The sequence below is a fragment of the Ambystoma mexicanum genome, chromosome 6p (genome assembly GCF_040938575.1).
Source record: "Ambystoma mexicanum isolate Mex_15411 chromosome 6p, UKY_AmexF1_1, whole genome shotgun sequence".
In the NCBI taxonomy this organism is placed as follows: domain Eukaryota; kingdom Metazoa; phylum Chordata; class Amphibia; order Caudata; family Ambystomatidae; genus Ambystoma; species Ambystoma mexicanum.
In genome coordinates this window covers 1,510,287,687-1,510,310,380 of record NC_090935.1, presented here as the reverse complement: position 1 = coordinate 1,510,310,380, position 22,694 = coordinate 1,510,287,687, and the positions used below count along the sequence as shown (strand labels likewise).

Sequence of the window (22,694 nt, the reverse complement as noted above, 5' to 3'; positions counted from 1 at the left end):
CCCTCAGATGAAGGGGCTGCTGAAGTGAAGGACATTGTGAAGGTCATCCCGCAGGCGGCGGTGCCCCAGCTCCCTCCTCTGGGTGGTACTCCCGTTCCTCCTGCGCTCCTGGTGCAGGTCCCTCCACTGGTTCAGGCCCCACCGATTGTTCTGACCCCCCCACCACCTCCTGTACCACCAACACAGCCCCCTTAATGGCCATTGGACCTGTCTGCTGCTCTGGACTTGGTTGGGGGGGACTCTGCCGGCACCCGTTTCCCAGGGCCCCCTCTGTCTGTAAAAATGCAGGTGAGGGACAATGGCAACGATGACAGGGACGCCCAGAACGATGAACCCTTTGCATTCGTTAGTCTTTTCATGATCTCCTTCAGGGCCTTGCAGAGTTCTTGGGGTGGCGGGGGGAGGTCCCTCTTCCTGAAGAAGCACCCTCCCCCAGGAGATGGGTGTGCTAGCAGAGGTCTTGGGCAAACGCACCACGATCCGGTCTGGCATTCCCCTCCAGAAGGATGTCCTGCAGGTGGCGCGCAAGGTCTGGGAGAAGCCATGGGCCAATGCCCAGATGAAAAATAAGTTGGACTACAGGTTTAGGCTGAAGGACGGGGAACCAATCCTCCTTTCCTCCCACCCGCAGCCCCATTCCTCTGTGGTGGCTGCAGCCTTGTTGCATTCTGAACCATCATCTTTGTTGTCTTCCTCCACAGGAGCCGCCTCCAGTGTCCTCTCCAAGGAGGACAAAGTCCTTGAGTCTTTATGAAAGCGCTATTATTCCATCTCAGGACTGCATCTGTGGCAAGGCAACGCAGACACCCTCTTGGCTGCAGCTAACCAGAAGCTGTGGGGGGATCTCAGGGAATTTCTGGCCGACCTCCCGTCAGACAAGCAAGCCTCCTTGAAGGCCTGTCTGGTAGATGCCTAGGCCATTGCTCAGGACGTCATTGAGTCTTCGGTTTCGCACATCGACACAGCCAACAGAGGACTGTGCCTTGGGGTCGAGATGAGAAGGATGGCATGGATGACCGTCGCAAAGTTTTCATCTGACATGCAGGAGTGGATGCTGGATCTGCCCTTTGATGGCATAGACCAATCGTCCACCGATGATGAATTGACAAAGAAGAAAACCTCCACTCAAACCGCCAAGTCCTTGGCCAACCTGACAAAACCAGGTCAGAAATCCTTCCCTCAATCCTAGGGTACGTCTGAGTTCACACCCTACGCTCTCTCTAGCATCAAGGGGTTCCGAGACCGCGGTACACAGAGGCCTGACAGGTCGCCCAGCAACAACAGGAGGCAGCAGCAGAGGGCGTTGCACAGGTTTTTCTACTCCCCCTCATCTGCCCTGCCATTGATGCCAAAAAGCAGTGACTTTAAGGTCGGGGAACACAGTTTACCTGTGGGGAGCCGTTTGGCTCTGTTCCGGAACACCTGGAAGCATCTCTTCAGCAACACGTGGATCCTCTCTGTAGTCTCCATGGGCTTCAGTCTTCCTCTTCTTATACCTCCTCCATCCTCTCTTCCTCTTTGTCAGATCAAGTCCACAGCTCTTTTAAGGGAGGTCCTTTTGCTCCTTGAGATGAAGGCTATAGAACCGGTTCCTCTTGTAGACAGGCCTTTGGTTACTTTTCCAAGATTTTTGTGGTACCCAAGAACAAGTCTGGCCTGAGAGTAGTACTGGACCTGTCATTTCTAAATCGGTCTTTACCGCTGCAATGCTTCAAGATGATTACTCCTGCGCATAACGTTGAGTCTGTGTGCAAGGGACTGCATGTGTTCCCTGGACCTCAGGGATGCATACCTGCATGTACCCATATGTCAACTGCATCAGACGTTTCTGCAGTTCTCGACTGCCTCACTTTCAGTAGAAGGTGCTGCCCGTTGGCCTGAATTTGGCCCCTCATATCTTCACAAAATTGATTAATGCAGTGGTGGACCTTCTCCACTTGAAAGGCCATCATCAATATCCTTACTTGGACGACTGGCTGGTGAGGGCGGGGTCACCGGAAGGAGTGGTGCACTACTGCCAGAGACTGGCTGATACCCTTTATCAGCTGGGGTTTTCCCTCAACTGGAGGAAGTCACAGTTGTGCCCATCTAAGGAACTGGTCTTCCTAGGGGGTGCTTTGGAACACTACTGTTCAGCCGGTGTTTCCTATGCCAGAGAGGCTTCTGTCGCTCCACAAGGCAGTGGGGCACTTTCTGGTCAACACAAACACCTCAGCATGGTGGTTCCAGCACATTCTGGGCATATTGGCCTCCTGCGTGCTCACTATACAACACGCCCATTTAAGATGAGGCACCTGCAGCTCCACCTGGCGGCCAACTGGGATCAGGAGACGGGGTCTGAGTTGGACAGGATCTCTATGTTGCCACTCCTTCTGCCTGATCTTCGCTGGTGGCTGATGGATGGCAATGTTTCAGTGGGAGCCCCCTTCACCCGACCGAAGCCTACCCTCTTGCTAATGACTAACTGCGCTCTTTCGGGCCGAGGGGCTACTCTGGAGGGATATATGATTCATGGACCATGGTCCAGGACGGAAGCCCACCTACATATCAATCCGCTCGAACTCAGGGCTGTGGTCCTGGCCCTCAAGGCATTTTTGCCCCTCATCAGGGACAAGTTGGTGCTGGTCTGGATGGACAATTCTACTACGTTGTTTTACCTGAACAAGCTGGGTGGCACCTGTTTCCCCCTTCCCAAACGCCTTCCTCTGCATGGAGGCATTTTCGATTGGAAATGGACCCTGACGGAGGGGATTTGGATTTCGGCAGTCCACCTGCCGGGGGACAGCAATGCAGACGCTGATCAGCTGAGTTGCTTGGGGTGCAAAACCACTAAGTGGGAGTCGCACAATGACTCCTTGTTGCCCCTGTTCCAGCGTTCGGGGTTTACGGACCTGGATTTGTTTGCATCCCACCTGAATGCCATGTGCCCCCAGTTTGCCTCATGGGCAGGGTGGGTTGGGGGTCACTGGGAGACGTCTTCCAGATCTGTTGGCATGGCCGCAGATGTTGTGCGTTCTCACCCACCCATCTGCTCCAACGGATCCTCCGCAAGTTCTGGGTCTCGGTGGGCAGCAGCCTCATCCTGGTTGCTCCCCACTGGCCTTCGAGACCCTGGTTTTCAGATTTGATGCAGTTGTGCTCCCGGGGGACCTGGCCATCTCCTGATCCAGACCCTGCCAAACTGGCCCTGGCGGCCTGGTTCCTGATCAGCTGAGGCTTCAGCATGCTCCATTTTCTGATGACAACTGGGACATCATTCAGCAGGCCCTCGACTCGGTCCCAGTATAAGAGCAAATGGACTAGCTTCTGCCATTGGGCTCGCGACAAGAGTCTGGACCCTGTCATCTATCCGCTGGGTGATGTACTGGCCCTTTCAGCACACCTGGCTCACTCAGGAGTTCAGGTAGATACTTGCTGCACGTATTTGGCAGCCATTGGGGCTTAGAAGATTTCTCCTGGGCATGTGTCTTTGGCAGACAACCCGGTGGTTAAGGCCCACCTTAAGGGGTTCTCTAGGCTTTATGCTCTGGTGCATAGGAGCATCCGGTCTGGGTACGAAACAAAGGGTTCTAGAAACTCATTGATTCATCATACCATGGTTGCTGTATGCATTAATTAGTCCGAAGTATTGGCTAGAGTTGATCTGCCTTTAGAATCCATCCAAAGCCTGATTCTAGGTTCATGAAGTCTTATGCCAATAAAGTAAGCTACAACTCATATTTATCAAGACAGCCCTCTTCAATTGGCTGTATCATTAATTATTTTCCTGTTTTTAATTACATATAGTAAAGCATTATGGTGCTAATTTAATTCTTAGCAATTCGACATAAGGTAAACTCAACATATTTATGCAAAAAACACAGATTACGGCTGTAACAAAAATGGACAGTGCAAAGTGTGGGTACCGTCAATTAGTTCAAAGGCGGTACTTGTGTGAATGGTTGTAAATACAGGAAATACTTCAAAGAACATATTGTCAAATGAAATAGTGCAACATCATTAGTAAGTCCATGTATGTGTCCTCGTCTATATAATATATGTTGGGCTGCGGGTAAAAAGTGTCCAATCCTGGCTCTATGTCGGGGTGGAAGTCCCTAAATGTACTGCGGACTCTGCAGCTGTGATATTGCTGGTCCATTGACGTTTCAGCTACAGGTTAGGGTGCCTTCTTCTGGGCCTTGGATCGTGTCTCTCTATAGGAAGAACACGCTTGTAAACTATAGTAAAGATAAAATAAAACCGAGAGGCTAGGCTCTGGGAGGATGGGTGTAGCTTTAAATGAAGGTGAGGAAGACCTCTCTTCCAAAAGTAAATACCACTGACCTTGTGTGGATACCCTTGGGGTGGGTGAAGTAGAATGTGGACTTATTTTTTAGATTGTAGGGGCTTCTAATGAGCCACTGTGATGAGGCGGAGGGGCATCATCAAAGGGTAAGTGGAGCATGGGGGCCTGTGCGAGGTAAGGGCCGCTGTACCTGTGAAACAGTGGATTCTGTTGGAATAAGCAGAGTAACATTATGAGGAAGTGCAAACATCGGCACCACCTTCATAGTTCTAGTAGATAGAAAAGAAAAATACAGCCAGCAAGAGGCCAGTTGGACTGGTAGGGCACTCCTTGTGGTGTGAGCCCTGAGGTAAGTACCTTGTATTCTGCCTGTTTAGGTGTACATTTTGAAATCGCAGGGAGGTTCTGTATACAAGATGCCTGGAAACATTGGGGTTGTGTGTACGCTTCAGTCCGTGTCATGCTGGAAGAAAAATAATGGAGCTATTGGAATGTTGGCTCATGCCGCGGTATGTAGAGCAGGCGGAGGCGTGAGGTGGGGCCATGTAGAGGAGGGCAGCTTACCTGCGTATTGATGGCTGCAAAGGAGCATGGAATGCTGGCGGCAACAAACATGCAACTGAAGTCCTTTCACTCAAGAAGAGCTGTTGTCGGGCCGCACCACGCATGCATGTCAGCGTAGTGTCTGCTAGACAGGGGTAGCGCGCATGCACAGAGTGTTGCTAGTATGCACTTCCCTGTTTGGAACGATACCATGGAAACCTGGCCGAGATGGATAGAGGCTGGAGGGCTGAAACTAACTAGCGCGCTCGCGCTCTGAAGATTAAGAGGGAGCGTTAACGATCCCCAAACTGCTGTAATCCTTAGCTTAAGGTATCTCAAAAAGATTTGGAGGCCGGGAGGGAAAACGCACCTACTTGGGTTGGGGAGCAGGGAAGCCGAAGGAGAGAGCCTCAGCTTTGCATGGGTGCCCAATGTCATTGGGGCCGTTAGATGTATATAGTAATTCAGCTTGAAGGACAAGCTGGCCTAGCCTCATTCAGTCCTAAAGGGATGGATTGGAGTTTAAACATTCACCATGATTCCTTGTGGTTGAGGGCTTTGCTGACATTGGTGTTTTGGACTCTGTCGATCACCCACCATCTGATGTCATCTTGACTACGTTGGTGCTCGATAAAGTGGAAAACCAGGGGAGCGTTTTGTGTCCTGCAGCAAATTCTTGAGCGGTGTTCGCCAATTCTCTTAACTTGTCTCGTTGTCTGGCCCTACACATCTTGGGCCACAAGGGCATTCTCTGACATAGATGTCATTCATGGTCTTACAGTTGAAGTGTCTTAAGGTCCAATCTTTTCCTTTCACTTTAAAGATTTTAATTTTGTTAGTAAATCTGCAGACGGTGCATGATGTGCAGGGATAGTGTCCCGAGATGTCTTGAAGATTCCAAAGTGCGTTTCTTGTCTTTTTGGTCAGCCTGGCATGGGTGAGATACTCGCTGAGGTTTTTGGAATGTTTTAATGCCATTCTGGGGCTGGGTTCGTCCGATAGGCTGAGTTGGACCAGCGGCCAGAATGGTTTGATTATACGCTTAATCTTGGTAGTATCCGGACCAAAGGTAGTCACACAGGTGGTGGTATTTTGTTCTGGGGCCCTGGTGTTTGGTTGTAGTAGGGCTTCACTTGGGGTGCAGAGTGCTTTGGTTGTAGTAGGGCTTCACCTGGGGTGCCGAGTGCTCTCTTGCAAGTGTTTTTCAAAGGTGTTTGGGGATAACCTCTAGCTTGCAGTCTGGTCTCCAGTTGTTTTATGTATTGTCTATATTGTGGAATCTCGGTACAGTTTCTCCTTAGTCTAAGAATTTGGCTGAAAGGTAAGTTATCCTTTTAGGTTATTAAGGTGGCTGCTCCTGTAGTACAACAGTGTATTCCAGTCTGTGTCCTTCTTGTATAGGGTACAGATTAGTTTGGCATCTTGCGCCATGATGGTAAGGTCAAGAAAATTGATGGCACTGGGGCTACTGTTGATGGTAAATTTTATTTGTTTGAGTGTTGATCCAATTGTGGAATTTGTTGAGTGCCATGGAGTTGCCCTTCTGTATGAAAATTATGTTGTCTATATACCTCATCCACTCGTTCATGTTGTGCAACGGATTAATCTCATTTAGGACATAGGTTTTTTCATACTCAGCCATGGAGATGACGGCCAGGCTGGGGGTGAACGCTGCAACCATTGCTGTGTCGCAGATTTGATGATAAAAAAATGTTGTCAAACTTAAAATAGTTTTGGGTAAGAGCCAACTCCAGTAGTTTGATGATGAAGTTAACAGGTACTCTTCTTTGGGTCCTATGGTGAGTGGGGTGACCCCTCACGCTCTCAAGGGCTGCTCCTTGGGGAATGCTGGTATAGAGCGCCTTTATGTCCATTGACACCAGGATGTCTTCAACCTTTGAATGGTGTATTTTCAAAGGCTGTGATAGTAGACATAGGGCCTCATTCCGAGTACGGCGCTAACCAATGGCGCTATTAACGCCTTGGTTGACGCCGTACCCGGACCGGCAGCGCCTTGGTGGTTGGCGGAATTACCGCCCCATTCCAAGGTTGGCGGGGCGGTAATTCCCCAATCCCCATTTACCCTTCCCCATTCCCATTCTTGCCCCATAGGGCATAATGGGAGTGGGGAAGGCGTCAATTACGCCACCGTAAATTACGGTGGCGTAATTAACATCAAGGTCCCTTAGCGCCATGGTATTTAACGCCTGCTAAAAGCAGGTGTTAAAAGCACCATGGCGCTAAGGGAACTCGGAGTATGGCGGTAAGGGATTACCGCCACCGCTCTCGTTAGCGGTGGCCGCTATCCCTTACCGCCATACTCGGAATGAGGCCCATAGTGTCTTTGAGGTAAGTAGGGGTCAGTTGACTCAGGGGTTTAAGGAAATAATCAATGAACTTGCAGATGGGCTCGAGGATCGAGCCAGAGGCTATGGGTCTCCCTGGTGGATTGACTGGGTCCTTTTGAATTTTGGGAAGCGCATAAAATGCTGGGATTCTGCCTTCAGATTTATTAAGTAATGGCTCTTCCTTGTCGGTTTTCCAGCCATGTTCAAAGGCATATCTGGTGATGTCTTGGATTTGTCTCCTAATCTCCACAGTTGGGTCCTTCTTAAGTTTTCTGTAGTTGGTTCAGTCCTCTAGTAATGTGGCAACCATCTTTTTGTATTGGTTTATGTTCTGAATGACGATCCCTCCTCCCTCACCAGCTGTTTTGACAACTATATCATTGTTGTCCGACAGTTTTTTGAGGGCTTGTCGCTCATTATTGGTCAGGTTGTGCCTCAATGAATGATGGAAGTTTTGTAGTTTCACAATCTTGTGTGACGCATTTTTCAAAAGTAATTATCGCAGAGTGGTCTCGTTCTCATTTGGACAGAATGAAGACATAATGCTAAAACCTGTCTCTTCCTTTGGCTCAGTGTATTTAGAGTCTATAAAGTGTGCTTTAAGGCGTATAGTCTGGAAGAAGCGCTTAAGCTTGTTTTCTAGATTAAACCAATTGGTTGGCTTGGTAGGTACATTGGAGAGGCCTCTCTGTTGTCCCCAGCTCGGGTAGATTAACATTTGCATTGGCTGGGGACCCCAGCAGGTGCCTCTGGGGTCCCCTCTTTGTAAAAAAATGAAGAGGTGGAGGAGGGTACGATCTTTGGTATGGATTGACTCCATAGTTGTAATGGTCGTCCAGTCCTGAATCTGAGCTCAATGTGTCATAAAAGGTGACCCATCTTTTTCTTTGTCTCGAGGCCCCTGTTGTGTTTTGTATCTTTTTTTTATCATTATTTTCTGCATAATCTGGGGCTAGCTAGTGATAAAAATGTCCTAACTTGAAGTTCTTAATGTCCTTGGCAAATTTCTTGTGCTTCTTCTCAAGCGTATCAGCTATGAACTGATTCATTGTAGTATTTATCTCTGTTTTTTTCTCGTGTTGTCAAGAGTGGCGTTTTTCAAAAAAGTCTCTTCTTTGTTTCCAAGTTCCTCTTTAATTCTTAAGTGGATGCGTTGGGCTGTTATTGTAAGGACCAACATATACTCTTTATCCTCTAGGAAGAGTGCTGGTTCATTACGTATGGTGAGGCCCACTGGGACTAGGTTGGTTTTCACTTGTTCCCTTAAGACGTGGCCATGGACCTCTGTCCTGAAACATTTCTTTTTCAATTTGAGGAGTTTGTCACCTGAGGCTGTTGATGTTGTGAACTGTTGGCTCCCTGCATATTAAAAAGGTTTGGGCCTCGTATTATGTCATTTGTCTGATCTTCAATAAAACTAAGTGTATATTCAATGGTTAATGGATGTAGGGCACAAAATCTGGACCCTGGAAATGTGGAATAGTATAAACAGCAGGGGAGCTGGGAACTGTGTAGCCCCAAGGTGTGACGGACAAGGTACAAGCGGTGCTACTTAGTAACAAATTAGATGCATATTAGCATTTTTAGATGCAAGCAAATCAGAGACAAAAGTACCTGGAGGGGAGGCCCAATGGGAAAGGACTAAGGACCTCAATGTGGTTCTTGCAGCTTTGCAAAGCAAACACTTCGAGCCGATAACATCCACTTGGTGATGCTAAAAATTGTTTTGTTGGTGGCTCTCACCTCCTGCGTGAAGGGTTAGTGAGCCGCAGGTGTTGTCTTTGTGCAAGCCCTTCACCGTGTTTCACAATGACAAAGTCATCTTGCATACTCACCCAAACTTCTTGCCCAAGGTGGTCTCTCTGTTCCATCTGAATCAAGAGGTCTTACTGCCGGTGTTCTTCCCGAATCCCAAAGTCTGAGGCAGAGAGGGCCCAACATTCCTTGGACCTCAAAAGGGTTCTCAAGTTTTATCTCTCTCGAACGAAATCCTTTAGGAAGTGTGAGGCATTGTTCATGACTTTTGGGGGCTCCTCCCCCAGCTCTCAGGCTTCCATCGCCTGTTGGATGGTTCAGGCTATTTCTGAGGGAATTAATTCCCATGCGGTCCCATTGCAGAGACCTGCTTCTTGGGATGTCATCAGCAAGGCAGCTACTTGGGTCACTTCGTCGGCCTTCTGTTGAGACTACTCACTGGTCACCAGCTCCTGGCGTGATGCAGACTTTGGTCAGGCGGTTCTGAAGAACCTTTTCACTTCATCGTAGATATGAGGCAGGTTGTAACAGCTTCACCATGTGTTCTTGTTCACTGGAATTGCCCACAGGGATGGCGGAAAGGGGACGGGACATATGAGTAATTAAAGTTACTAACTGTAGTGACTAGAGTACTCCTAGTCCATCTGTCTCGCCCACCCTCCCCTGTTAGTATGCCAAGGGCAAAGCTTTACTAAGAATAGCCAGGTATCAAAGCGTCCGATGTGTTCAAAGGGGACTCAGGGGAGGCGCCGGAGAGCAGCATTCCAGAGGCCGCGCCCTGCGTGCTATACTAAATTTAAAGGGGAAGGTACATTTTTTTTTACGCCAAAGGTTCCGGTACCGTCCCCATGTTGGGGGACGCCCACACGTCATGATAGGGATAGTGCTATAGACACGCCTATGCCGACGTTCCCTTTCGGTCCCTGTAAGACAAGATGCAATTCTCAGCAGTTACCACTGGATGTCGGCCCATATGCACAGCATGTGAATCTAAGCAGATACAATCATCAGAAATGCTATTACGGTAAGTAATGCATGTCTTCTGCTACCAGCAGACCAAATACCCTACAGCTATTGGTAATGTGCCGAAACCGATAAATTGTTTTGGGTACAAATCCAGCTATACCCCAAGGACTTCCCTCTGAAATAATTTCTCCTCATCTTCACATGCTGTCTGGTCATCTAAAGTTTAGAAGGGATCTAAAAACACTCCTGTTCGACCAGCCTGGTTTGCATAAGTACATTGGACAATCATCTTTTCGTTCTTGCCATCAAAGGACTCCTGTTCTCCTTATTTTAGCTCTGGTAGTCAACACCGTGGCATGTAGTGCATCACAAAAAAAATGAATGAATTAAGAATGTGCGAAACATGTTGTATGTTTAATGGAAAAGGTTGGATTTCCGTGCCCTCTGTACTTGATAGAGGCCAATTCTGTGTAGCTGGACCAAGGTGAAGTGATACACTTTTAAATGGATATAGGGCCTTTTACATGAACATGTAAAATGATCATGCGCGTTTTTGGTTTTTTTCAAGTTGGCTACTGATCGATTGACATGTGGCGTTAGAGGGCTTGTAAAAGAAACCTGCAAGTTTAAGGGTTCTTTCTATATTACATACACTGTTTTGCAAAAGCAAATTGCCCTCCTTCAAGGGTGTACTCCGCAATATGTGCAGGTATGGCTGCAATTAGTAGAAGGTATACAACATCCACTGTTTTATATAAGGAGGGATTTATGGCAATGCATTATCTTGAAATGCTAATTTGTTATATTTGTTTTCTAGGTATGATTTAGATGCTTGCGACATTCAAGAAAAATATCCTGATTTGTTTCAAGTAAATCTTGAGGTGGAAGTGGAGCCACGTGATAGACTCAGCAGTGACAGTCCGCCTTGGGAGAACTTGAACACAAAGGGGTTAAATCCCAAGATCCTTTTCTCTGGCCGTGAAGAACAGCAAGAAATCTTATCTAAATTTGGTAATTTACATTTTTGTGTAATATGTGAACATATTAGGCAGAAAAATGTCCACAAGCTACAATGTGATGTGGAGTAGGTGCCCATGTTGCCTCAGATGTTTGGATTGTTTCGATTAGTATCCTACACCTACCTTAATTTCAACACCTTTACGGTCAGCGCCAAGACGTTTGCGGCTTCGAAACGGAATGAAAGAATTATGTCGCTGTAATGGAAAATGGTGCACAGTAGGAATATAGGTGAATATATTCATATATTTCAGGAAATTGACTTAGTCTTTATTCTCACACTCCCTTGCCTACCCAGGCTAAATTATACTGCTGCCCCGACTGTAAGATCGGGAGTGAGGTCTAGGACACCCATTTGATGCTTAAGAGATGCCGGCCCATGACCACACCCGAGGGCAAATGCCTGGCATGTACGAAATGAACCCCTATTGTGTTGAAGGCCCGTAAAGAGAGAAGATGAACAGGGGGCACAAACTCCTGACCAGCCATGACATAAGGGCACCAAGAAGATGGCCGATAAAATCCCAGGTCCCGGGGATGCTGCCGACCTCAAACCCTCACCAAAGGGTAGTATTGAGGAACCGTTTACCGCCAGGTCGTAGCTCTTCAGGGCTGTGCAAATATACCCATGAGACCATCTCAGGTGGCCACGAGAATGCTTGACAAGAATAATGTTATTTGGTTTCTTATTTTTGCACTTTATGCCACACTCCAGCTGCTAAGCGCAGTACCCTGGACTGGGTAAACAAACCTGTGCTGCTCAGTGTGGTCTTGTTTCCAAGACCAGAGTGTTGCACATGAGCTATGTACCTGTGCACGGAAACCCCTCCACACCTGTCACAGCTAGCAAAGCCCACAGCAACGAGATGACGGCCCAAAAACATGGTGCCTTTGCTTTAAAGTCAGCATCCATAGAGATGGCGCCAGTAAGCATAAAACTACCTTGCCACATGGCACCTGTTGGGGGGTGGGTGAGGAATCTTTTTTTTTTTTTACTCGCACATATCCCTTCACAACTGATGCGCACACTAGTTGTTACAGGTGGTCTCAAACACAGTTACAATGTACAACATTAGTTTAAACTTGAATGTAACTTTGCAACATGTGGGGACGCACAAAGATTCTGCATTTCTCCCCAAGTGGTTGAGTCCATATTAATTTGGACTGCTATGAACACAAGAATCATAATGAAACATGTTTCAGTGACAGTGGCTTCTAGAAATGTTGTTCGCTCTCAAACACTCATGAAAAGGGAGCCATACTTTAAGACATTTTGGATAGCTTCCATTGGTCAGTGCAAATATTTTCTGCATCACCAACACACCACACAAGGATCTGGCCTTCTTTAGCTTTCTAATATTGTGCTAGTCTCAATCTAGCAGCATTCAACAAATGCGTAAGTAGATCTGCTTGAGTGCCTCTAGCTGCATAGAGCCCTTCTGACACAGCTCCCAATATCAAAACCGTTGTGTCTAGGGGCAACTGTATGCCCGTAATATTTTTAATATGTCCCAATATTTCTTTCCAATACATTTGAGACTTCGAGCAGGACCACAACATAGGGCCTAAATTACTGACCTCTGCCTACTCTCTCCAACAAAGCAGTGAGGAGGTTTTAGTCATTCAATTCATGTGCAGTGCTGTGATATACCCTTTAAAATGTATTTTGCATGCTACTTCTTTAATGGAGATACATTTTGATGCCTTATGTGCACTTTGCCAAATAAGTCCCCACGCTTCCTCTAATATGTCATTTTCAATGGAGTGCCTTTCTCCCGCAGGTTCCTCATCTGATAGATATCCTCATCCAACTCTGCTTCTTCGGAAAAACGTTGACAGCGGGCATAGTGGACCGCAACTTGATCGTCGTCCCGTCTTGCTCTGTGCTTGATCGTCGGCACAGGATGTGATGCCAGGTGTCATATATATACCACGTCACTACGCCCCACACCTCGGTTCCTTTCTTTCACATGCTCTACACGCTGCTTTAGGAACACAGTGATTCAGTCTTTGTCTCTACTTCATGTATTTTCGTCAGAATCAGGTTTCTTTCCTTGACCAAGATTCCGTCGCCTGGGTATTGGGTATCAAACAGTGTTCCGACTGCCACTGCAAAATGTCGGTTACCGACCCACATGAGGATATGCCTCTTGTGCCTTGGCACTGGTCTCGACATGGAGGGGTGTGCGTCGTGCACTAAAATGGACCCAAAATCGGGTTGCGAACTGGCAGCTAAACGGCGGTGGTATCGGAGCCCAACGTCTGTGCAAACTGGTCCGTCCACGGCATGGCCCAGGGACACTTCCAAAAAGGCTTACTTGCAGGTTAAGATGAAGGTGCAGAGAATAGTTGGTCCCACTATTCCAATGGGTCGAAGCGCCTTTGCAGACCTTCGATCAGATGCAGAGAGGGGTCCAGCAGGCTCAGCATGCCAAACCTTCCAGCGGGTCACCAGCAGTTCCTCGACTCGGCTTCTTACTTTCAGGATACTTGGATCCTATCCTTCGTTCAGTGAGAACTCCAGAGATCGACATGGTATGGGTGTTTGGGGCATTCTCTTATCCAGAATCTCCTTCATACCAAAACGAAGAGGACCCAATGAAAGATCTGCTCACATACTGCATACCATATGTGGACCAATCATGGACCACAGTGGTCCCAGGCATTCACTGCACTCCAGACTCTCTGGTACCCAGGGTGTGTATTGGAACCAGACGTTCCAGCCCACATCCTGGAGGCACACACACAAGGCATGCAGAAGCCTGCGAAAGCTTGGTGCTTCGCGGGAAACTGCATGCCCAAATAAGGACTGACCCAGTTTGGCTCGACCTGGGGAAAGTAAATGGGCAAGATGGCCAAAGGACAGGACAAAGAACCTTGTGGCGTGGCCATTTTGGAACCAGGCCACCTAAGCTTGCCAAACGGTTTACCTGGCAAGAAAGGGTTAAATATATGCAAAATGATAAGCTACCACCATCCCTGTCCAAGGCACATTTGCACGTCTCCTAAAAAATCCTTCGAGTGTATCTAGAGCCTTTGCAAATGACTAGACCTAAGTGCACTGTACTGCCAGGTACATTGTACACTTGTTACATGTTGCAGCAAGGACTAAGGGAAACAGTCTCCCAGTACTGACTGTCTTTAAGGGCATGTCAGTTTCCCCATAAAAAGTGAGTGAAAATCACAGGGGAGTGCAGCAGACGGCTGTGCTCCTCTGGTAAAGTCAGACTATGGTGTTCAGACATCAGCAACAAGTTAGGGAGGGGGGGTTACACAACTGGAGGGACAGTTACACATAAATGTGAATCTTTCCTAACACTCGCTCCTCCCAGACCAAGGACAGGGGGAATTAATCTATCCCTGGATGAGTCTCATGTTCAGGTCGGTTAAACATTCTGGACAACTCATCAGCATTGCTATGTTGGACACCTGGCCTATGCTCAATAGTGAAGTCAAAGCCTTGCAGACTTATGGATCACCTGAACAACTTTGGATTCTCTCCCTTCATGTTCATTAGCCACTTTAAGGGCTTATGGTCAGTATGCACAGTGAAATGCGTCCCATAAAGGTAGGGCCTCTGCTACCTTAGGGCCTACACAACAGAGAAATATTCATTCGAATGGATTGTCCTCCCACGTATTCCTCATCTTAGATATATTCTTACCTTTAGGTTTCGCCTCAGAAAAGGTTTTCTCTCTCCAGCAGAGGGCGCTCCACTCAAGGCCGCGTCGTCGATGTCCCTCGGTGGCATCCGTCGAGCACCGACGTCATCCACTGTATAAGATCATCGAGCGCGCCCTTTGGCTTCAGTTCCGTTTTTCCGTTAGCTTCGCTTCGGATCGAGTTAAACGGCGCTTCAGTCTTTTCTGTGAAAAAAGCTATATCGTCTTCTTCGAACCCTTCCACACTGAAGACAGGCTTTAAAAAATGCATAAAATGTGGAAAGAAGATGTCCCTGACAGATCCACACAAAAATTGTCTTTGGTGCCCCGGTTCCGACCACCGTACTGAAGATTGTGGTTCGTGCCAGTCGATGACCCACAAAGCCTTAAAAGAGCGTATAGGTAAACTGGCGATGGGGGAGGGTTTATCGAAGTCTATTTTGCAAAAGAAAGATTCAGCTGAGTCTTCAAAAAAGTATCATAAAAAATATCGTTCGAGGAGTAGATCGAGAAAGTCTTCTTCTTGGTCATCTAAAAAGGCTAAGAAGAGACGGCATCGATTTCACTCATCCTCTTTGACTTCTTCGGAGGAGGTTATAGCATGTCCATCAAAGCATGACACTACGAGTAAATGGGAAGCTTTTTGAGTTTCCATGCAAAATTTTTTGAGAACGCAGCCCAGACCCCCTCAAAAAAAGCTAAAGAAGCCCATGCTCCTGGTCACAAGAAAAGTGATAAAGAAAGGTTCAAAACAAGAAAAGCTGATAAAAAGACGTCAAGAGCGTCATCGAGAGACTCTTCTCGATCACCTCGCAAGACAGATCCTCGGTGCATAAATCGAAGGCAGAGGGAAACAAAATGGCGTCGAAAGAACATAAGCCATCGAAGTCGACGTCGTTGAAGACTCAGAAGGTCCTCGAGTCGACAACTCCCTTGAAGGAAGCTACGTCGAGTTCACGCTCGAAAACCACGAAAGCTCCTTTGACGGTTTCCACAACTCCCTCAACGATTGCATCGAGGTCATCGAAAGTTCCCTCGACGATGTCGAAGGATGTGATTAAAACTTAGGCGCCATCAACTTTTTCGTCAACGCTCAAGCCTTTAATAAGGGATAAACCTGTATTGCATAAAAGGTTTTTCAACCTGAGAGTCGACGTGATTTTTTCAGAACCATGTCATCCATCTATGAGGAAGATTCATCGGAAGAGGAAGAAGTCACCTCTACTGGTGTCAAATTTGGCATAGGATCTGTTCCAGAGGAGTTAATTAACCCTCAAGAATTCAAGATCTGCAAGAATGTTTGCAAACAGCAAGTGGCCTGGACACTTCTCCTGAGTATCAATTTGACGAACCAGACCCATCAGAACAGCTTGATATGAGTTATAGAAAACTCATGAGCAGAGTTACAGAATTTATGGGATGGGGGTTGGAGTTCACCAGTCTGTCAAGATGATGACATGACGGATATATTATCTGGAACACCCCAACAAGACCCCATTCTACCCTTTCATATTGCCTTACAGAGAAGGGTTAATTCTGCATGGGAACGTCCCGAAGCATTAGGGGCAGTAAATATTAAGTTTGTTGCAAAATATAGACCCTGCACATCTGATCCGGAATACCTCAGCAAACACCCAACTCTGGAAAGTTTGGTAGTACAGGCAGCCACTTCCACAAAGAATGTAGCATACCCTACAATCCCTCCAGATAGTGACGATAAAAAGGTGGATGCATGGTCTAGAAAAATCTTTACATCTGGCAGTATGACTTTGAAGTCTACTTATGTAACTTCTACCTTGGCGAGGTTCACATATTCCCTGTGGGACTGCATGTCAGCGGCAGCTGAACACATCCCGGAAGGTGAAGAACATGATGGCTTTCTAGCTATTATAAGGGATGGAAAAGAGGCGTCGGAAGAATGCCTTCAATCAGGTTTGGACACAGCTGACAGTGTCAGCAGGTCCATGGCGACTAGCGCAGTGCTACGTAGATTTGCGTGGCTAAGAAATTCTGGGTTTGCTCCTGATGTGCAATGCAGGCTTCTTAATATGCCCTTAGATGGCTCGAGGTTGTTTGGTAGCAAGGCACATGAAAGTTTGGAAAAGCTACAGACCTCCAAAGTGGCGGAAAAGTCCTCTCTCAGTGCCGCTATAAGACAACCTCAGCAACGCCCCTACACAGGCTCATCTTCCTGGAGGGGTCACCCTTTTCTCTATTATTCCTCAATTGGAAAAGGAAGAGGGCAGGCCAATAAGAGAGGTCAAAGAAAATGTCCTTGGGGCGAGGAAAAGGTGCTAGATCTGCCCCAGCAACGGCATTGTACCTTCAGCCGCTGCTGCAGCTGCCACGAAACCACTGTGAGGTTTTGACCCACAAGACCCCGGTGGGAGGCAGGATCTCACAGCATCTAGAAGAATGGCGGGGCATTAATTCAGATGCTTGGGTACTGGAAACAGTATCCCAAGGTTACTGCCTTCCTTTTCTAAAGAAACCTCAGAATCACTCCCCGGAATACAACTCTGTCAAACATCCGGATCCGCTCCTGTTGCAGGAAGTTTTGACCCTGCTACAGAAAGGTGCAATAGAACATATACCTGTAGCGGAGAGGAACAAGGGTTGGTATTACCCATATTTCCTTATTCCAAAGAAAGACTGAGGACTGAGACCCATCTTGGACTTGAGAAACTTGAACAGGTTCCTACCAAGATGGTCACACTTTCTCAGATCTTTAAGCCTCTCCAACTCCAGGATTGGTTGGTATCATTGGACCTTCAGGATGCTTATTTTCATGTTCCAATCCATTTCAAGCACACAAAGTACCTGAGGTTTGCGATTGGCAATTCTCATTTTCAGTTTCGGGTTCTGCCATTCGGGTTAACGTCCGCCCCAAGAGTTTTCACCAAGTTGATGGCGGTGGTGACAGCGAGTCTCAGAAGAGGGGGGGATTCATGTCTAGCCCTATCTGGACAATTGGATGATCAGAGCACGTTCTCCAGAACAAGCCCTGGATCATCTGTCCAAGACTTGTCACTTCCTTCACAAACTAGGTTTTTCTCTGAACTTAAAGTGAAACATGATACCATCACAGAAACTCCAGTTTATTTATTTATTTATTTATTTTTAATTGGGTTTTGTTTTAACCCTTTAAAAAGAAAGAACAGACACAAACCAAGCCTTAACATTCGTCTCGAATCAGTGCCGGCCCTCATCTCCCCATCTATTTCCCCTAACATGAGCTCGGGTGTGGATCTCAAAGCGACCCAACGATCGTGTCCACCGAGACATCGTGTAGATGATCTTTTATAATACGAAGAAAAGAGACCAGTGCATATAGCACTGCTCTGTTTGATCCATCAAACAGGGCTCTCCACCAATCATCTCGGGTGCGGAACTGAAAGTTCATTGTTACTGGACTAAAGATGTTAACTCTTTTGGACTCAAACACAGGGCACATTAGGATTAGATGTTTCAGAGTTTCTTTAGAGGAAGCGCAAAAACGACAGGTCAGGTCCACGTCCGGAGATTGTGACCACTAGCAGAGGCGTTCTTTAGTTGTCATGACATTCAGTCTAAAATGGAGATAAAGGGCCCGAGCCCATTGGTCCGGAAAGCAGGCCAAATACAGGGGTACACATCCATATGCCCTTGCCTCGGCCGGCGCTTCAAGCATGGACCTCGAATTGGCTCGTTTGTCACAGGTCTGAATGCAGTCATTTCTCCAGATCTTTAGTTTTGCCGCATCTGGATTTTCAAGCAGCAGTTGCATCGTGGTGTCGTACGTGTTAAGCACGTCAAGGCATAGCTTGTTCCATTGGAATACAATTGTAGGGGCCTTGGCAGACTGCAAGTTGTGTAAAATATCCATCTGGGGCAGTGTGCTCTTCGTGTTTAATTTCCTGAAGATGCTTAAGAGGTTCCAAGCAACTCTCGCTTGCATAGATATGTATCCAAGTTCATATCTGATGCACACTGGGCGGTGCCCTTGGGAAGATGGAGAACCCTAGACCAAAAGATGTAAGGAATTCCACACATCAGATCCACACCCAAAGGCATTTTCGCCAGCGTATATCAGAGACGGTACCACCTTCTGCTGGAAGAAGGTTAACGTTGGTCTTAAACTAAATTTACCAAACTTTTTGTTGATTAAGATTGCTTGGCATGCCAGTTGACGGCATTTTTTCTTGGCTAAATCAACCCATGGTGCATCGTTTATGCTAGCACTTATCTGCATGCCTAGGTATCTGGTGTTAAGCACACGCCCAATGGGTTCTTTGTTCACATACCATTTAAATTTCTGCCGACGCATATTGGATCCATGGAGTCTTTCAAGGACCATGACTTTGCATTTCGCTCTGTTGATAACCAGCCCGTTCTCTGTTAGATATTTCTCCACGGCGTTCAATTTCCGCTGTAGACCTATAGGAGTTGAGTCTATCAGTATGATGTCATCTGCATAGACTAAGTAGTCCACGTATGAGCCGTGGAGTTTTGGCGGGAAAGTGCGGAGACCACAGAATACATTCTTAATGTCGGATATGAACAAGTTGAATAGGATTGCCGCAAGCGGGCATCCTTGCTTGACACCTCGAAAGGTGTCAATTGGTGAGGAGAGGTTGCCCTTTTGATCTAGGTGAACTCTGATGGTCGTGTCCGTGTGAAGATCATAAATAGCGGCTAACAGACTTGCAGGGCAATTCCATTTGATCAGTTTAGACCAAAGCAGTTCTCTATTAATGGTGTCAAATGCCTGGGACAAATCCACGAGGGCGAGATAAATCTTGGAATTAGATCGTAGGGCTTCCATTTTCAATAGATTTAGAGTTAAGAGGTTGATACCACAGCCCAAACCTTTGACGAAACCAGTTTGTCTAGGGTCCATCTGGTTGCAGCTTGTTAACCATTCCGTCAGTTTTTGTTGAAGAAGAGTAGCATAGACTTTGCCCAACACATCAAGTAGAGCAATTGGTCTATAGTTCTTTGGATTGTGGCGGTCGCCTTTTTTGAAAATCGGTATAATCACTGCCGATTTCCAGGACTTGGGAGTCTTACAGTTATTGACAATCCTTTTAAACAACAACTCGCAGAAGGTGGTCCATAGTTCAGGTTGGAGCTTAAGTGTAAAGTTCGTTAGGCCATCAGGGCCAGGGGCTCTTGAGTTGTTCAAGTTCTTAATGACTCTCAGTATGTCATCATGATCGAAAACCAAGTCCCAATGTGACTGTGCAGGTGGTCTCCAAGCAACAACCTCATTGTTGCTGCAGTAGAGGTTTGCGTAGAAGGATACCCACTCGGCCTCAGAGACCAAGTTAGCTTGGAGAGCATGTTGAGGAGCAAGATTGTCATTTATCAATCTCCAATATTCAGCGGTATTTGAGCTCTTCATTTTTGATAACATTAGCTCTGCATCATTCTGCAGCATGATACCTTTGTGGGACTTAAGCCAGTTCTTGTAGCATTGTTTAAATTTTTTAACAGTTCCGTTGGCAACGCTGGGGGTTTGTTTGCGGGCCGATCTTATCTGCCAGCGTAGGAGTCGTTTCCGTTTTTGCACCTCAAGATCAAATTTGTGCTTCGATGAGAACAGACTGTTGCCCATGTGGATCCTGTTTTCACGGTATTGAGTTAAAAGATAATCATATTCCGTGAAATCAGAGGTCTGAAGGCCCTTCAGGATGTTGCTTGTCTCATTAGAATCTAGATTTAAGCGAATCCTGCCGGTTCCTGTTCTGATAGGAAAGGCCCACAGATCTCGAGGGTTTTCAACTGTTTCCGTGAATGTCAAGACCACCATGTCATGATCGCTGTGCTGCATTGTTTGGACAGACAGACTAGTCGTTCTCGTATGGATCCTACTGGATACAAATATATAGTCCAAGGTTGAGTTAAGGTTGCCTCGACGCCAAGTAGGAGCAGCTGGAATATCTCCCATCGTTTGACCATTCAGCATCATCAGGTCACGTAACTTCATTTCCAGACACCATTGGGTTGCCGGAAGGAATTCTAAGTTCTTTACAGTCTTCTTGTAGCCTGATTCGTTCGAATGAACAAAGCAGTCAATATTAAGATCTCCACAGACTATCAACTCATTTGCGGGGCCAGCTTCCATATACTCATCCAAGGACTTCGTGACTTCATCTATGAAGTTTGTGGTTCCACTCACTGCATGGTTCCAGTAGAGATTAAAAATGCAGATCTTAGTTGTAGCTCCAGCGGGTGTACTTCCCACCCCGACCGTAGTCACCTGTATATATGGAGAGATGTTTATTGAATTTAGAATCCGAAGACCTGAGTTGATCCTGGCAGCTACAAGTAGACCTGCCATCGGTCTCCCCCTATTCCGTTTGAGCGCCGGTGTATGGGCAATTTCAAAACCCTCCAAAATGGGTTTTTCACAGAGCCATGTCTCTTGTAGGCAGATAATATCCAAATCATCGGCCCAGGTGGTGTTAAACAGGTGACTGAACCCTCTTGTGTTCCAGGAGCCCAGGTTGAGGGTTTTTTTGTTGTTATGGTTCTTGGGGGCCTGGCGTTAACAAGACATGGTGTTGTTTAGGGTTTCAGCAACCCAGGCCCAGTCATTCCCTTGCGTCATAGATGATGTGTCAGATACTGGCCGGTCTTCAATTCGATGTGTTTGGCTGACTCCTTGGATTGTAATCTTGATGTTGTTTTGGCTAGGTAGCTCATACATAGGCTTCCAAGGTTTCTGTGTGAGGGAAACGGGTCTTGAATGGAGAGCCGCAGTAACCCGTTCACTTGAACACTTTGGAGGAATTTTATCATCTCTACCAGCTTCCATCTGGTTTGCGGCTTCATTCAGGGTCTCTGTTGAGGCCCTTGTTGGAGCTAGTGAGATATCAAACCCTAGCGACATTAACACAGGTCCGGCTTGGAGCAAAGTGTCAGCTATGATTTTTGACTGAACATGTAAAATGACTGCATCATTTTTGGTTTCCTCGAGGAATTCTACAATTTTCAGGTCACCTGATTCAATTGCCCGAAGGCTTGGGATCAGATGACATAGCCATAGAACATTGTGTCGATTCAGTATCAAGTCATCATCCGAATCGATCCGTTCTAAGAGTACCTGATGATAAGAAGACTCACTCTTCCAATGTTTACTCTTATGATGTTCTTTTGTTATGTGCTTTTTCAGTGTGGGATTTTCTTGCGGCACACTCAAGTCCTTGGAATGCAATGGTTTAGTCTGGGTCGGGTCCTGTAATTTAGCGCCTGAAGGATCAGTCTTAAAGGCTTTGGGTAGTTGTAGATTAATACAGGGGATGGAAGAAGCTTGAGTTTCTGTATCTTTCATTTTAGAAGGGCCCTTATTGAACTGGCTGCAGATCTTGCGTCGTTTCTCCTCGAGCGTCATGAAGGATTTAGAACAGAAGTTCATATCGTCTACGGAAGTGATGATTGGCCCAGTTGCTTCACATATAGATATGATTCTAGATGTTTTTCGGACCGGCACTTTTGACGGAGAGGAATTACTGTCAGCCAAATTTAGTCCAATGTCGGGCCGGTTGTTTATTGTAGGGCAGACAACATTCGAGAGAACAGCGGTGTTATCTCTCTGCCTGGATACGTCCAGGGGGGTAACTGACAACAGGTTGTGCTCCGCGGTCCCATCCGCTATGTCGGCTACTTGTCCGTCGTGTACCGACATATTTAACAGCTCCTCCGATATGCAACATAAGTCAATTATAGGTTCAGTGACCGGATCTAACTCAGTGTCAATGTCGTTTAGTTGGGGTGCATACACATCTTGTTTCTCTTTTGGAGTTGTTTTGTTGACAATTACATTCAGAGTTTTTAAATTACGCAAGAATTCCCTGGAATCATTACCTCGATTCTTTTTTTTCATTGGGATGTTTTTTGGTTTTTTGTGTTCGTTGCCTCTGTGAATTCCAGTTTTCAGACCAGTGCTAGGCCCTCTTGTAGGATGTTTAAATATGTCGAAGACTGCAACGGCAGCATCATTTCCAGATTTTAGTGTGTCGACCGACACCTCTTTAACAGGAGCAGGACCAAGAATTAGGTTTGAAGAGGCAGCCACTGGAGTATCATGGAGGGCCGAATTCTCTGCATCCTGAGTTTCCAGGCAGATAGCCTGGA

General features: G+C 46.8%; 1 protein-coding gene across 1 annotated transcript in view; it reads left to right on the top strand.

Moving 5' to 3' along the window:
• GAK (cyclin G associated kinase) overlaps positions 1–22,694 on the top strand; it is a 2,243,070-nt gene that overhangs the window by 1,323,710 nt on the left and 896,666 nt on the right. The window contains exon 19 of the mRNA XM_069626358.1: positions 10,715–10,908. Coding sequence (XP_069482459.1) covers positions 10,715–10,908 — 194 coding nt within the window. The remainder of the gene's footprint in view (positions 1–10,714; positions 10,909–22,694) is intronic.